The sequence below is a fragment of the Elephantulus edwardii genome, unplaced genomic scaffold, assembly GCF_000299155.1.
Source record: "Elephantulus edwardii isolate Elephantulus edwardi_28Jun2011 unplaced genomic scaffold, EleEdw1.0 scaffold00389, whole genome shotgun sequence".
In the NCBI taxonomy this organism is placed as follows: domain Eukaryota; kingdom Metazoa; phylum Chordata; class Mammalia; order Macroscelidea; family Macroscelididae; genus Elephantulus; species Elephantulus edwardii.
This window is the reverse complement of record NW_006400139.1, coordinates 303,776-321,502: the sequence shown is the minus strand read 5'-3', so window position 1 is coordinate 321,502 and position 17,727 is coordinate 303,776. Positions and strand designations below refer to the sequence as shown.

At 36.4% G+C, this 17,727-nt stretch overlaps 2 protein-coding genes across 2 annotated transcripts; both read left to right on the top strand.

Annotated features, from left to right (window-relative positions):
- The first annotated feature begins 3,841 nt into the window (after positions 1-3,841).
- Positions 3,842-4,861, top strand: LOC102871202 (olfactory receptor 8K3-like). The gene has a single exon (XM_006902292.1). The coding sequence runs from the start codon at positions 3,842-3,844 to the stop codon at positions 4,859-4,861; it is 1,020 nt and encodes a 339-aa protein (XP_006902354.1).
- Positions 4,862-16,770: 11,909 nt separating this feature from the next.
- Positions 16,771-17,727, top strand: LOC102870794 (olfactory receptor 8K3-like). Its single transcript, XM_006902291.1, has one exon. It carries the CDS (start codon positions 16,771-16,773, stop codon positions 17,725-17,727), a length of 957 nt encoding a protein of 318 aa, XP_006902353.1.

Here is a 17,727-nt window from a genome sequence, read left to right as displayed (position 1 = left end):
AAAAGACCAAAGATAAAAGTGGTTAGAATAGTTTATTTGAAATTCAAGCTGGGTTTAGAAGTTTAGAAGAGGCTGTAACATCAGGGGTGATGTCATTGTTGATATCATGTGGCTCCTGCTTGAAAACAGAGAATACCAGAATCGTGTCTATTTGTGTTTTATTGACTGTGCAGATGCATTTAACTCTACGGGTCGCAGTATATTGTGACTGATATTGAAAAGAATGGGAATCCCACTATAGTTAATTATATTTATACAAAACCTATACCCAGACCAAAAAGCTGTTGTGTGAAAAAAGCAAGGGAACAATGCTTTAAAATCAAGAAAGGTGTGCTTTTGAGGTTGACCCTTTCCCCGTACCTATTCAATCTGTGTGCTGAGCTAATCATTCGAGACACTGGACACCATGAAGAAGAATGTGAAATTAGTTTAGAAGAAAGACTCATCAACAACATGTCTTAGTTATATCAGTGGGAATCTTTATAAGATAGATGTATACTGTTAATCACATACTAAACACTGTATGGTATGTACTTGGTTGAATAAGAGGAATTGGAGTATGGATTGAGCAAAATGGGGGGGAAATGGCATAGCACATCTTAACCGAATATAATATGAGATATATTTTAAAAACTCTTTATAAAAATAAAATAAGAGCTATATCTTAAATAGGTCTTTGCAGAAATTGAGGATAGAATACGGGATCAATCTCTCTTTCCTAGGAGAGAAACAAGTATCAACTCCCTTCCTCACTAGGTCCCTGGATAAGATAAATTGTAAGTTGAAAATAAATGTACCTACAGGAAACTCCCTGGTGGAGGCAAATTATTTTAAAAATTAACAGATGCTCTAGATGCTTTTGTTAAGCTTTTACATGCTTCAGACGTATTAAGTTGTTACCTCCTCAGGGATGATCTGAAAGGCAGAGAGAAAGCTATAAATGACATCATTCCATATTAAGAAGCACCAGAGGCATCAAAAGAGATCTTCACAGGTAAAAGACAGAATATTTTCTGCAATACTGTATTTTATGAATATCTAGAAGGTTTTGGTGTTATTTTCAAACCCCCACATTTTATAAATTGTAATAGCATAGGAAGTCATAAGTTTATTTCAGATCTTTTTGCCAACTCTATTTCCGATATGTCTTATATTAATGTGTTTCGTTATTCACTTTCATAAGTTAATGGTCAGGAATAAAATGACTGTATTTGCTTGTTAACAATTCCTTAAATACTACTCTAGTAATACATGAGCCTAGATGCATGCTAGACACTCAGACTTAAGAAGCAGTGATAATTATAAGGTTTGTAACAATTAATTACTCTTTTATCTTAACCTATAAGTCATTCTTGCCTATATAAAGCATCTGTGGTATATTCAGATACATATCTTTAAGACTTATACTTAAGGATATATGTGATATCACATTAATACAGGAATTTCAGTGTCTCTTGGGACAAGTTTATTGTTCAGGTAGATTTAAAATAACGAACTAATTGAAAAATATATTATCATTGGAAATATGACTGTTGTTTTGTGCTATCATATATTGTGTTTAATTTAATTTTTAATAAAAAGTAGGGTATACTTTTATAATAGATAGTTTATGAGATGAAACAGTCACTATCATATTCCCTCATTTATCTAGATTTGTCCACACGCATGCGCACACACACGTATACATAGAGAGAATGAGTTCAGGTTGCCAGCTGTTGTGTGTTGTCAAGTCTGAACCAACTCATAGATGAGCCTCCATTAGGTTTTCAGAGGCTATAAATTTGTAAATTACACAGGAGAAGATTGTCTGTACATATACAAACAACAAAACTGAAAACAATTTGCTAAGATATATGTATACACGAACGTGTGTCTGTGAGTGTGTGTGTATCTGAGTTGTTACAAAAACTCCAAAAATGTCAGGTACAATAAAAATTTCCAGAATAAAGAGAATGTATTTTCAGTAGGTCACAAAAGAAATTATGGAATGATACTAAAGTTATTTATTAAAATGCAACTATTAATCATAAAAGCCCAACAAACCACTAAAGCAAGAGTCTAGAAAGATTTACACTCAAATATAAGAAAGACGTAAATAATTTGCAACAATATAATCTAAGGAATTACTGTCAACAACCATTGCTAGATATATAATGGCGACTCTGATGAGAGAACAATGAGGATGATGGCTAGATGACTAGATGAGCCGTTAGATAACTGATAGAGAGCATTGTGAAGGAGTTCATAGAGAGTTGTGCTTAAAATAAACAGTGACTCCCTGAGAGAAAGATAGACAATCTCCTCCTATGTCGTTTACAGCCTCAGAAATTCAAAGCAGGGTCAGCTATGAGTTGGTTGCAACTCTGGCAATGAACTCATAAATATGTCAAATGTTTCCATTTATGTCATATATGTATTTATAAAGTATTGTCTTGCAATAAATGTTTGCACATATTTTAAGTATATAGAAAATAAAAGTTTTAAGAAGAATATAATTATTACCATGTGCCTAAACACCTAAAGGTTCATCTTTGATTGTTCACATTTTTATGGTTCAAGAATGTCTGTCTGTGTTTCATTGATTATGCAAAGGCATTTGACTGTGTGGATCACAACAAATTGTGGCTATCCTTGAGAAAAATGGGAATCTCAGAACATTTGACTGTGCTCATGTGAAATCTATACTCAAACCAGGAAACAGTCCTCAGAGCAAGAAAACACTGTATGGTTCAAAATCAGTCAGGAAAGGAGTGTTAGGGATGCATCCTGTCTTCATACCTTTTCAATCTATATGCAGGACAGATAATTTGGTAGGCTGGGCTATATAAGAGAAATGTGGCATCAGGATTGGAGGAAGACTCATCAACAATCTATGTTATGAAAATGATACAACCTTGCTTGCTGAAACTGAGGCAGACCGGAAGTGTTTGCTGCAGAAGGTCAAGGACTGTGGTCTTCAATATGGATTGAAGTTTAACAACAAGAAGACAAAGATTCTCACCACTGGGCCAAGTGGCAGCACCATGATAGATGGAGAAGAGACTGAGGTTGTTAACAATTTAAGCTTGCTTGACTCCACAATCAACACACTTGGCACCAACTGTCAGGAAATCAAAAAATGAATTGCATTGGGAAAGTCTGCTGTCAGAGACCTCTCCAGAATATTGAGAAGCCACAATGTCAGTCTAGAGATGAAAGTGCACCTGATCCAGGCCATGGTCTTTGCAATTACTTGCTATGCATCAGAGAGCTGGACAATGACTAAGGATGACAGAGGAAGAATTGATGGCTTTGAGTTGTGCTGTTGGAGAAGAGTCTTGAATATATTATGGACCACCAAGTAAACAGGTTTGTCTTGGAGAGGGTCAAACCAGCTTTCTTTTTGGTGCCTAGAATTTGGAAGCTCCATCTCACATACTCTGAGCAAATGGATTTGAGGCAACAGTCCTTCAGAAGGACATCATGCTCGGAAGGGTGGAGGTACAGTGCAGGAGAAAAGACCCCAATGCGAAGGACTGATACAGTAATTGGAGTGATGGGGGTAGGGTGTTGAGACTCAGCATAGGATAGGTTTTAGAGCTGTTGTCCATGGGGTTGCTATGAGTTACAGGCAACTGAACAGCACATAACGGCAACAGCAACTAATATCTATCCACTGATCTCTCTAGTATGCATAGGAGTGCAATTTTGAAAAGTGGGTTTGTATTTCATTATTCTAAATTGGAAAGTTTGCATTTGTATTATTTATAATGTTTTGTATGTATAAAAACTACAGATGATGCTACATATAAATTACTGACTATGATGATGCCTCTATCAACAGGTTTGCTGAGAAATACAGATGGACCAAGTTAATTTAACAGTGCTTAATGAATTCATTCTGATGGGAATCACAGACAGGCCTGAGCTGCAGATGCCATTGTTTGGGCTGTTCCTCACTGTCTATTCAGTCTCATTGGTGGGCAACTTGGGCATGGTCATCCTCACCAAAGCGGACGCGAGGCTACAAACACTCATGTACTTTTTTCTCAGACACCTGGCTATCACTGATCTTGGTTATTCAACAGCGGTGGGACCAAAAATGTTGGTAAATTTTGTTGTGGAGAAAAACACGATCTCCTATTACTTGTGTGCTACTCAGTTAGCCTTCTTTATCATGTTCATCACCAATGAGCTTTTCATTCTGTCAGCAATGTCTTATGACCGCTATGTGGCCATCTGCAATCCTCTCCTCTATACCGTTATCATGTCACCAAGGGTCTGGTGGATGCTCGTGACAACCCCCTATCTCTATAGCACATTTGTTTCTCTTCTGGTCACCATCAAAATTTTCAACTCCACCTTCTGTGGCTATAACCTTATCCGTCATTTTTATTGTGATGGCCTCCCCTTGCTATCTTTGATCTGTTCAAGCACAGAGGAAATGGAATTGATCATTCTCATCTTAGCAACGTTTGATTTTATTTCATCCCTGCTAATAGTTCTTATTTCTTACCTTCTCATCCTTGTGGCCATCCTTAGGATGAACTCAGCAGAGGGCAGAAAGAAAGCTTTCTCTACCTGTGGATCCCACCTTTCCGTGGTGGTGGTGTTCTACGGGACTTTGATCTTTATGTACTTGCAGCCCAAGTCCAATCATTCCCTTGACACTGATAAAATGGCTTCCATATTTTATACTATGGTAATCCCCATGTTGAACCCCTTGATCTATAGTTTTAGGAACAAAGATGTAAAATATGCCTTACATAGAATTCTTGTACAAGCATTTAGTATGTTTTCTCAAAGTTCCCTATACGGGGTTATTCATGTAAATTCTCTCACGAGCTTTAAATTTTTTTCTGTGTGCCCCCAGAGAAGATAGCCAGCACAAAAGTACAAATAAATGTAACATTTATTTTTACATGATCTTCTACTAGACTTTATACTGAAGACTAGAAGTAAATTAGTAAGACAGTAAGCTGTGGTGCCTTCTTTGAATAGGAGAGATGTTATATAAGAATAATAACAAAGAAGAACTTTATAGTGCATTAAAATGTTAGGGGTGGTAGATTTTTTTTTAAAAAAAGAAAACGTGTTATTTTGATAGGAAAATAGCAGTAGGCATAGGAAGCATTCAAAGAGATATGTGTTTATTTCACCTAGTAGAAGTACAATTCAAACGGGTGGGGGAGAGAGAGACACACAGAGAGAGACAGAGACAGAGAGAGACACAGAGAGACACAGAGACAGACAGAGAGACATAGAGACAGAGAGAGACATAGAGACAGAGACATAGAGACACAGAGAGAGAGACACAGAGAGAGAGACACAGAGAGAGAGACAGAGAGAGAGATAGAGAGAGAGACAGACAGACAGAGAGGCAGAGAGACAGAGAGGCAGAGAGGCAGAGAGACAGAGACAGAGAGAGACGGAGAAAGACAGACAGACAGAGAAACAGAGAGACAGACAGACAGAGAGAACACGTATGCGTGTATGTACAGAGGTGTCTTTTGTTTCAGATCTCATACTCTGTGCCCAAGGTTGTTCATTCTGATTATACTGGTTGTATGAAGGCTCAATAAGGTGTGGTGCGATGATTTGGAACACCCAGGTATCTGAATGTGTTCAAATATCTACTTTCTAAGTTTTACAATCTCTCATTTTTATTATCTATGCCTTTACTTTCACTTATGAGCCCTAGAAAGTCCGTTTACTTTGCTATTATTATTCTGTAATAGCAATACAAGCAGTGACAACATAAAATTGCTCTATTCAAGAGGATCACCTTGGAAGTTGGCATTGTCTAAAACATTACCTATTTTATTGTACCCATGAATAAGCTCATTAAAATAAATTTTAGAAATGTCTAGGGTCTTGCATTTTTTAACTGATTTAATGTTGGTGTCTATGCTTACCTTTCTAGGAATCAAAAAGTAACCTTCTTTTGAGGATGAATTCTAATTTTTTACGTTATTTTATAGGAGGTCTGTCGTATAGGTGTGTATTGCTTTATTTTTATTTACTCAAATATCTTGAATTTAGTAAATATAGTAGTACTATAGTAAAATCAGAGCCTATTGCTTGAGGTTATCATTTTGCTTAAATTGTTTCACATTCTACTTGCAAGAAACAAAAGGAGATAAGCTTATGTTTTAGACTATGAGGTATTCCTAGTGAGTGAATTGTAACGTGAAGCATTTTATATACTTCCCATGATTTCTGAACATAGTTACTCCACTTACTTACCTAATTTTAAAAGCACTGTTTTGGCTTATATTTATTATTTTAATTTAACAAAGTGTGTAATAGGAAAAATATAAATGTAGTTGGAAGCAGGAGTGGCTTCCACTTCCTAAATAACATGCCTCTGTGAACTTTGATAAATGTCAATGGTTGTAGAGAGGCTTCAGGACTTTTGTTCATGGGATCGCTATGATTCATGTTCAACTCAAAGGAAATCAACATCAACAACAACAGATAAATTATAACTTCTTGTAGTGAAATAGTTAAAAAAATTAATGTGGGCTTTTCTATTAAGGGGGATTGTATTTCCAAGTAAATAGCAAACATACAGAAATAAATTATAAAGAAGATGTAAATATTAAATGAAACTATTAAAGATTCCCAATTCCCAGACAGACAAGTGTTATACTCCTAACCACAAAACCATATAAACAAGTGGCTTAAAGATATCATGCAGGCCCTGGCTTGCTCACTTGCTGGCTCTATTCAAGATTCCTGGTCAAAAATGGTGCAGGAAAGTTGCTGCTTACTTTACAGTTTGAGATATGTATATACTTACTTGTTTGTCATTTGCTATTAAGAGTACGGCACTTGTCTGTCAATTGCTGTATTGAGATGACTCACAGGTTGCTGTGATGTGTGAAGTAGTGCCATCAGGTTTGTGATAAATGCAGGATCATCCACAGTGGATAGGTGTCAGCAGAGCTTCCAGAGTTAAGACAGACTAGGAAGCAGGACTGGCCATCTATTCCTGAATATCAGGCCTTGGAAAACCCTATGAACAAGAGAGGAACACTACTGGATATAGAACTAGAGATGGTGTCCTTAGATTGGTAGTCAAAATGAAGATAAATAGCTGTGAACATCCATCAATAACTGGAATGTGGAATGTATGAAATATGAGTTTGAGATAATTGGAAATTGTGAAAAATGAAATGGAATGCATAAAGATTGACATTTCTGGTATAAGTGAATTGAAATTGATTGGCTTTGGCCACTTTGAATCAGACAATCATGTGATCTGGTTTGTTGGGAATTAAAAAAGAAGGAAGAATGGTGTTAAATTCACAAAGACCGTTTCAAAATCTATCCTGAAGTACGATGCTGTTAGTAACAGGGTATTTTATATATATATATATATATACACATACATACATATATATATATACACACACACATACAAGGCAGGCCTGTTAATACAAGCATTATTCAAATATATGCATCAACAACTGAAGCCAAAGATGAGGAAATATCTTAAAGAAATGTCTAAGACACCAACATTTTTATTGCAGAATTACCTATTCTAGAAAAGATACAGAAATATATCTCAATTGACAAATAGAGAAATTATAGCACATCCACAAAACGGAGCACTATGCATCATTAAAAATACTAAAGTACTAATGAAACATTATGTTCATCTATAAGACATTATGCTGTGTGAAATGTTAGTCACAAAATGACAAATATTTATAAGACCACTATTATAAAAATATTAAAGGTTTGTATGCAGATTGAATAATTTTGGATAATTAATAGGATTGAAGACTAAAGTGTGTCTAATACAGGCCATCATTTTTAACAGTCACATGTTATGTATCAGAGGGCTGGACAATGACTAGGGAGGATAGATGGAGAATTGATCCTTTGAGCTGTGGTGCTGCAGAAGAGTGTTGAATGTACCATGGACTGCTAAGAAAATGAACAGGTTCATTCTGAAGAGGATTAAGCCAGGATGTTCCTTGAAGGCAAGGATTCTGAGGCTTCCTCTGACATATTTTGGACATCTTGTAAGGAGAGACAAGTCCTTGGAGAGGGATGTCATGCTTAGGAGGGTGGAGGGACAGTGCAGGAGGGGAAGACCCTCTTTGAGTTGAATTGATTCGGTGACTGGGGTAATGGGGTAAGTGTGTTGGAGACAATGAGATTGGCACAGGACAGAGCAGGATTTAGGGCTATTGTACATAGGGTTGCTATGAGTCACAAGTGACTTGATAGCACATAACAACAACAGTAAGAATGGAAATTGAGAGAGAGCAGAGTAAAAAATATTACATAGATAATGTTGTTATGTGCCATTGAGTTGCCTGCAACTCTTAGCAACCCTATGCGTAATAGCTCTGAACCGTGGCCTATCCCAAGCCAGCCTCACTGACTTCGACACACCTAATTCCATTGCGTCAGTTACCATGTCAATCCATCTCATCCGGGTCTTCCTCTCCTGCACTGTCCCTCCACGCTTCCAAGCATGATGACCTTCTCCAAGTACTGGTTCCTCATGGCCATGTGTCCAAAATATGTGAGATGGAGCTTCAAAATCCTAGTACAAGGGGAAACTTGGTTTCACCCTTTCCAAGACAGACCTATTTGTTCTCCTGGTAATACGTGATATGTTCAATACTCTTCTCTAGCACTACAACTCAAAGGTTTCAATTATTCTTCTGTCATACTTAGTCATTGTCCAGCTCCCTGATGCATAGCATCATAACTGCAAAAACTATAGCCTGGATCAGGAGCATCTTAGTCTCTAGACTGATATCATTGCTCTTTAGCACATTACAGAGGTCTTTGACAGTCAACTTCCCCAATATAATTCATCTTTTGATTTCCTGAGTGCTGGTGTCACGAGTGTTAATTGTGGAGCCAAGCAAGTTAAAATTGTTAACAACTTCAATTTCTTCTCCATCTATCATGGTGCTACCAATTGGCCCAGTGGTAAGAATCTTTGTCTTCTTGATGTTGAGCTTCAATCCATATTGAAGACCTTCTGCAGCAAACTCTTCTGGTCCTCCTCAGTTTTGGCAAGCAAGACTGTGTCATCTGCATAGCAATATATTGTTGATGTATCTTCCTCCAAACCTGATGCCACACTCCTCTTCATAAAATCCAGCCTCTCAAATGATCTATTCAGCATATAGATTGAAAAAGCATGGAGACAGGATACACTCCCTTCCGAATTATAACTATGCAGTTTCTTTGCTCTGTTCTAATTGAGGCAAAATATAAAACATGGATGGATGATATAACACTGAGTGCTATGATGCTTTAAAGCAAAAGGATATGAATTGTTAAATAGAAAAACAACAAACCCGATATACTTGGTAAACTATGAAAATAATAGTAACAAATGATTTTTTTAAAAAAATAAAATGCTTATTCTATTTGGCATCATAATAATTTTGGGAGCCCTGGTGACCTGGTAGTAAGAAGTTGGACTGCCAATAGAAAGGAAGACGGTTCCTATCCACCAGCTGCTCTATGGGAGAAAGATGACAATCTTCTCTGTGTGTTTTACAACCTCTGAAAATTCACTGTGGGGATCAGCTATGAATTGGTTCCAACTCGACAGCACATAACAACAACAGAATTATTTACACCTTTGTGCCTTTAAGATACATTTTTTAAAAAGTAAAAAGACAAATTTTAGCCTTACAGAAGCTCTATTCCATTTACATTCAAATTAAAGAATGTTTTTGTGGTATGACGTTGAGTCTATGCCAATTGAAAGTGACTATAGAAAGGGCATTGAGGAAATGATAAGGAAACCCTATTTCCTAAACGGTCGTCTTTATGGGAGCAGATCTCTTAACTATTTTCTCCTGTGCAGCTATTGGTTTATTTCAATCACCAGCCCTTTGGTTTCTGTCAGGACTCTGAATCATTGTCACATAATTGTTAGTGGATGATGCTAATAACAACATTCCTGTTATAGAAATGTTTCACATTCCATAAAAAGATCGAATTCTTTTAAAAAAGAGCCAATTAAAAAAAATAGAAAGCCTTCACTTTAGACTATATATGTTGTTGTTGTTGATTGCCTATAAGTCGAACACGACTCATAGCAACCTGTGAATAAAAGGCCTGAAGCCGTCTACAGTGATCAACATTCGTCAAAGTTCATAGAGTTTCGGGAGGCGTGTTATTTAGGAAGTAGATGCCACTCCTTCTTCCAACCTACCATCACCTTATTATATATGAGTATAGTAAGTAAGTAAATGGAAAGACATCTTGATGAGACAGGACTGTAATGTCTTTTCTTTCTCATGACGATACTCATGCATACACATTGTTGCTGTATGTTATAGTCAGAACGGACTCGTAGATGACCCTCCAGGGGATTTCCAGAGGCAGTAATTGCATGAAACAACATTGCCCCAGATCAACCAGTGGATTCGAATTGCACACCTTTGGGATTGCAGCGCAGATTCTTACCGCCAGAGAACCCCTTGTTATTGTTGTTATGAACTGTGGTGTCAGAACCAACCCATAGCTGAGGCTCCAGCAGGTTTACAGAGGCAGTTTTAATTGTTCAGGAAGAGATTGCCCATTTTTCTCTGGTGGAGCGGTTTGTGGATTTAAACTGTGAGCCTTTGGGATTGCAGCTCAGTTCCTTACCCCTAGGCCACCAGAGAGCAAAAAAGAAAAAAAAAAATCACTGCATGCTCCAAGAAATCAATCTCAATGATCAAAAACTAGAGGAAAAAAACAAAAGTAGAAATTGACTCGCAGGAAATGTATATGCATCTTACGAACTATTTTGTTTCTGAAATAGGACAAGGAGATAATTTAGAAAGGAAATCAATATTTCTCACAATAAATGTCCAATTAACAATGGCATAAACAAGATTTTTAAATACTGGCACTACTGTGCATTTATTTGAGGAAATTACACTTCAATAAGTTTCTCAGAAAGAATATTTCATTCAATTTTACAAAGATGTTTGAGGGCTATATATGTAGGTATGTTAGTTAATACTTGTTATATATTCACTTGACCTATGTATTAAGATTTTTTTAACTGCCTTGAAAACTCACCACTGCACATGGCATAGATTTTGAGTATTGCTGGAAGTTGAAAACAAATACAGTATAGAACTTTTAAAGAAGAGATAAAATCTGATTAATAAATGCAGTTTTATGTTTCTGATGAGTTAATTTTAAGCTATGTTTTATTACATGTCAAGACACAGAGAAGTGTGTGATATATATGTGTGTATATAACCTGAATAAATTACTAACCATTAAAATGATTGGAAAACGTGCAACTAAATTATTAGAAATAAAATACCCAGAATACAACTTATGTATACAAAATATTACATTTCATAGGAATATGTTGATATTATGCTGTAACTATCAGCCTTTATATAGGATGTATGCTAGTGAGAAGAAGAATTTTAGTAGTAATTATACATAAATGTAACAATTAATATGATAATTTAATAAAATAAATAATAGCAAAATCCTACAAAAAACATTTTAAATTAAAGAGGAGTTGGAGTGACTAATATCTGTCCTCAAGTCCAAATATTAATATAGAAAATGTCAAAAAAAGCAAGATGAAATTATGCATTATCTATGTGAAATCTACTAATGCTACTCTGAGAAAATATGGACTTGTGGGGATATTGAAAAGATTTATTCTAATAAACAATTTAATCCAGATTTTTGAGTGGAAAAAAATGAAAATAAGTTGAAAATAAATATATCTAAATAGTCTTATTCTCTAGTGAATACAAATTGTTTAGAAAATTAGCAGACACTCTAGATATTTTGTTAAGCTTTCAAGTGCTCCAGTTATAATCAACAAATCATTTGATGTCTCCTCAGGGGAAAGTTTTAAACACTGAGAGAAAGCTATAAATTGTTCTTTCTGCACCATGGTAAGAAGCACACGGGTGTTCAAACAGACTCTTTGCAGGTAATAAAATATTTCCGACAGTGTTGCTAATTTCCAAATATTTTAGTGACCTTTTAATGAATTCACTTTTAATTATTCTAAAATATGAAATATGAAGACTTTTGTTCCAGTTTTGTTCTTTCCACCATTATACTTGATTTATCAGAAGTGTGTAGTGCTATATATTCATGATAAATTTAAAACTATGAAGCTTAATTTCTATATTGTTGGCTTATAATTCACTCAGAGATAGCTCTGCTCACAATCAGGAATAGATATTTATTAGATATTAGATATTACATATTACATAATAGATATTATATAATAGATATTATACATAGAATATTGATATTATGCCATAAATATCAGCCTTCATATAGGATGTATGCTAGTGGGAAGAAGAATTTTATTAGGAATTATACATAAATGTGACACTGTCCCTCCACCCTACCAAGCATGATGTCCCTCTCCAAGGGACATGTCCCTCTCCATGTTAGATGGAGCCTCAGAATCCTTGCCTCCAAAGAGCTGCCTGGTTTGACCCTTTCCAGGATGAATCTGTTTGTTTTTCTAGTAGTCCATGGTAGCTTCAATACTCTTCTCCAAAACCACAGCTCAAAGGCATCAATTCTCCTTCTATCCTCCTTAGTCATTGTAGAATTATTTCTATCAACTTGATTACATATAACATCTTTCTAAAATCGAGAAAGAGATACACAATGTGGACAGTAAGACAATGGCAGATCTTCAAGAGGATGAATTCACATGTTTGCGATAACAGGGTTGAGCATGGCCAAGAGCATGAGGCTGGAGGATAGAGGGTCAAGGTTTCGATGGTCTCTTAGCATCTCTGTGAGTTGGAGTTGACTCAAGGGCACATGACAACAGTAACAGTGACCGCATAGTATTAAACCAATAATTCTGTTATCATAAAATGTGAAACTTTTCTTACGTACAAAATCAAATTAAAAACTTGATGATTTAGAGTCAGAACTTATTCATAGCTGTCCTTATAGTGGTTCTCAGAAACTGTAAATTACACAGAAGGAGATTGAACACCTTTTTTTGTGGGGCTACTGGAAGATTCAAAACAGCAGAGAAAGCATCATCTTTAGTAAGTTAATTTCCATGGACTATTCCAGTAGAGGTTCTTATTTATAAAATTCATGTGCTATATTGAGATGCATTTTTAAAGATTACGTTTACATTTACCTATGATATTGCATAACACATGAAAATTCTAATATTTAATATTTCATGGTCAGACAGACATAACATGATTTCAAATTTATATATAAATATATATCTCATCATTATTAAAATTTCTTTTTATCTTGTACTCTTCTGTCAAATGGAAAATTTACAAAAAAAAAACCCTGAAAATTTGGTAAGTGCCGTTGAGTTGACTACAACTTGTCTCATAGCAATCCTATGAACAGTAGATGTGAACCTTCCCTTACTTATCCTGTTCAATCTTCACACTCTCTAACATGCTCAAGTACACTGTTGGGGAACATCAATGAGGAGAAGAGGAATTCCAGAATACTTATTGTGCTCACTCAAGACCTGCATATTGACCAATAAGCATTGTTCAAACAGAACAAAGGAACATGGGAAAGTGTGCATCAATGTTGCATCCTTTCTCTATCTTGTTCAATCAGTATGCTGAGTAAATTAGTTGATAAACTGAGCTATATGAAGAAGAATGTGGCATCAAGATTGGAAGAAGAATCATCTAAAAGTAATGTAATGTAGATGACAGTACTTTGCAGAAAGTGAAAAAGACTTAAAACACTTCATGTAGAAGATCAAAGAAAGCATCCTTCAATATGGAATATATCTCAACAGAGAGCATTATGCTGAATGAACTAACTCAAGCTTAGAAGAACAAATACTGTATAAGATATTATTGTAAAAAGAAGAATGAATATCTAGTAAAATGAATAATAATATTCAAAGAGGGAAGGGAGAAGGCATGGAGGCTGAGGGTGGGAGTAAATCACAGGGTTGCAGAGTTTGGTGGGTGAGGGGTGGCGGTGAAAGAAATAGGAAAGATCCAGAGGGGATCTGAAAAGATGGGATATTAGTAGATGTAGTCAATTATGATTAATTTTATAAGGCAAAAGGTATGGGAATAATCATAAGAAACATGTGCATGAAAATAAGATCACATTTTAAAAAAATCTTTCCCATTGGACTAATAGAATCTACATCATAATCAATGGAGACAAGATTGAAATTATTATTTCATTTTACCTGAATCCCAGTCAACACCAATAGAAGCAACAGGAAAGAAATAAAAAACAAAAAAAAAACAAAAAAACAACAATGTGTTACATTGGGAAAATCTTCTGTCAAGGAACTTACCAAAAAAGTGAAGAGTAAGCATGTCAGCTTAAAGACCAAGGTAAGCCTAATTTGAGCCATGGAATTTTTAATTGCTTTGTGTTCATTGAAAAGTTGGACAATGAATATAGGTGAAAAAGGAAATAAAGTCTTTGAATTGTGGTAATGGAGAGGAGTAATGAATAGCCTATGGATTGCAAAAAAGGCAATTCTGCCTTGTAGGAAGTGCAGAGTCTCCTTAGAGGTACGAATGGGAAACACTGTCTCAACCAACTTAGGGTATACTGTCAGGAGGGGACAGTCCTCGAAAAAAGACACCACACTTGGAAAGGTGAAAAAAACAGAGAAAGCTAGAGATGCCAGCTTCTTGGAGATCAGAAGGATCGTTCCGGAAAGCCTAAGGTTCAAATCTCTATTTCCTAGGGTTGCTATGTGTCATAGTCAATTTGATTGACTAACAACAATTACAATCTTGAGGACTTCTTTTCAGATGCTGTATCAGATAATAGCCCCCTGTTATTTGTAAAGTTTTCAGGAACTCAATATTTCAGAAGTGATTGGCCAATTGTGTTTGTTTGTCTTAGTTTGGAAGTGTCATTGAAACCTGTCCACTATGGGTGACCCGGCTTGTGTTTGAAATACCAAGACGCAGTTGCCAGCATCACAGAAACTCTCCAGTTAGTAGGATGATTTACTGAAAGGTTAATGTTTTGAAGTATGTGGTTCAAATCTTTCCCATAAATGTTTAGATCTATGGAAAAGACAAGTTTTAAGAGAGGTGAAATAATCCAGAAGTTTAATATTTTCTATTTTTATTTCATCTATCATCTATCTATCTATCTATCTATCTATCTATCATCTATCTATCTGTCTATCATCTATCTGTGTGTATATCTATGTTGTTATATGCTGTCAAGTCAGAACCTACTCATAGCCTACTTTCTGGTGGGTTTTCAGAGGCCATGAATCACACAGATGGGCACTATTTTTCTCTCTTGGAGTAGCTGGTAGACTTCAACTGACTACCTTTGGGTTCTTTGTACTTTTGGCAGTACATGGGATATTCAGTACTCTTCTTCAATACCACACCTCAAAGTCATCAGTTCTTTAATTCTTATTCTGTCATCCTTATTTATTGTCCAACTTTCAAATGCATAGCAAATTACTGGAAAGGACATTGCTTGAATTAGATGCACCTTACTCCTCAAACTGACATCACTGATCCTCAATAATTTGGAGATGTCCCTGACTGCAGATTTCCCCAGTGCAATACATCTCCTAATTTCCTGATTGTTTTTACCAAGGGTTATGGATCCAAATAAGGTGATGTCATTGACTACTATTTTGTTTTCATGGCAATACTCCTAGCATATCCCATGGACTGTCAAAAGGAAAAAACATGACTTTGAGAAAATGAAGACAGAGTGCTCCTTAGAGGAAGAGTTGATGAAAATGTGTCTCACATACTTAAAGCATGCTTCTAAGAAGGGTTACTCTTTGGAAAGGGGGTCAGTGAAAGAGAGGAAGACCCTCAACCAGATATATTGACACAGTGATGGCTGCAATGGTCTCTAGTTTGTCAACAAGTGTAAGGATGGCATAGGATAGGACAGGGTTCAGGACTGCTGTTAATATGATCACTATGGGTCATATTCAATACTACCTTTGGGTTGACAGGGCAATTCCTTTCCAGTATACCATACCACCAGAACTCCGTGTGTGTGTGTGTGTGTGTGTGTGTGTGTGTGTGTGTAAGTACGTACACTCTCCTAGGAGAGCATGAATATTCATGTCTTTGGATATTTTTTGCTGCCGTTCATGTGTTTTTGTGTAAAGATATAGGAAGGTAAGTTTACACTTCTTTTTGTTGTTGTTAAGTGCCATCAAGTTGTAGACGATTCATAGCGACCCTGTGAACAAAAGACCTGAACACTTGTATAACTTTAATTGTTTCTCCAAGTTCATAGAGCTTCTGGAGACAAGTTATTTTGGAATTGGATGCCACTCCTGCTTCCAAGCTTGTTTTAATCAGGGAGTTCCACCAAACACTGTCCACCGTGGGTAACCACTCACTATTACATTTGACACATCAGTGTCACAGTGTTCAGCAATATAGCAACCACGAGTTGCATCTGCACAGCAAAGGGACAGACCAGGACTTAGGAGAAAGTTTTACCAAACCCCGTTAAAACCAGGTCTGAGGGCTGCAAATGAAAATCACCCACCTTTGGCTTGGTAGCATAACTTTCTATCCTGTAGTCCACCAGTGCTCTTTCTATGTTGTTTTGTTAAGTGCCCTTGAGTTGTAGACAACTCATAACGACCGTATGAGCGAAAGACCTGAACACTTGTACAACTTGCATCATTTCTCCAAGTTTCTAGACTTAACTATCCTTAATTAGAAGGTTTGAGCTTATATAATGAATATGTTGCTGAATATTAAGACCTAAGTGATAATATAGCATAAAAGGTCTTGATTATGATAATGTCTCTATCCAGAATAGGTTTACTTCTTGATCTAGATGGACAAGCAAAATACAACTGCGCTGAATGAGTTCGTTCTGATGGGGATTACAGACCGCCCTGAGCTGCAGGCCCCTTTGTTTGGGCTGTTCCTCATCATCTATTCAATCTCAACAGTCGGCAACGTGGGCATGGTCATCCTCACCAAAGTGGACACTAAACTACAAACACCCATGTACTTTTTCCTCAGACACTTAGCTCTCACTGATCTTGGTTACTCAACAACCGTGGGACCCAAAATGTTGGTAAATTTTGTTGTGGCAAAAAACACCATTTCTTATTATTCTTGTGCTATCCAGCTAACATTCTTTGTCATGTTCATCACTAGTGAGCTTTTTATTCTGTCGGCTATGTCCTATGACCGCTATGTGGCTATCTGCAATCCTTTACTCTACATGGTTGTCATGTCACAAAAGGTGTGTGGAGTGCTTGTGGTGATCAACTATCTTTACAGCACGTTTGTTTCTCTTCTGGTGGCCATAAATATTTTTAACTTACCTTTCTGCGGCTACATCATTCGTCATTTCTATTGTGATGGTCTCCCTTTGTTATCTTTGCTGTGCTCAAAGACTCATGAAATTGAATTGATCATTCTCATCTTAGCAACGTTTGACTTGATTTCATCCCTCCTGCTAGTTCTTGTATCTTACCTACTAATTCTTGTAACCATCCTCCGGATGAATTCAGCTGAGGGCAGGCGCAAGGCCTTCTCTACCTGTGCATCCCACCTGATGGTGGTTGTAGTATTCTACGGGACTTTAATATTCATGTATGTGCAGCCCAATTTCAGTCGTTCCTTTGACACTGACAAAATGGCATCTATATTTTACACCTTAGTTATCCCCATGCTGAACCCCTTGATCTATAGTCTGAGGAACAGAGATGTAAAATATGCATTGTATAGGATTTGGGGGAAAATATGTAACAAACATTCTCAAAGTTCACTATATGATTAA

What these genes read in the sequence shown, in the direction of transcription:
- LOC102871202 (XM_006902292.1), top strand. Translation starts at nt 3,842, where the DNA reads ATGGACCAAGTTAATTTAACAGTGCTTAATGAATTCATTCTGATGGGA.
- LOC102870794 (XM_006902291.1), top strand. Translation starts at nt 16,771, where the DNA reads ATGGACAAGCAAAATACAACTGCGCTGAATGAGTTCGTTCTGATGGGG.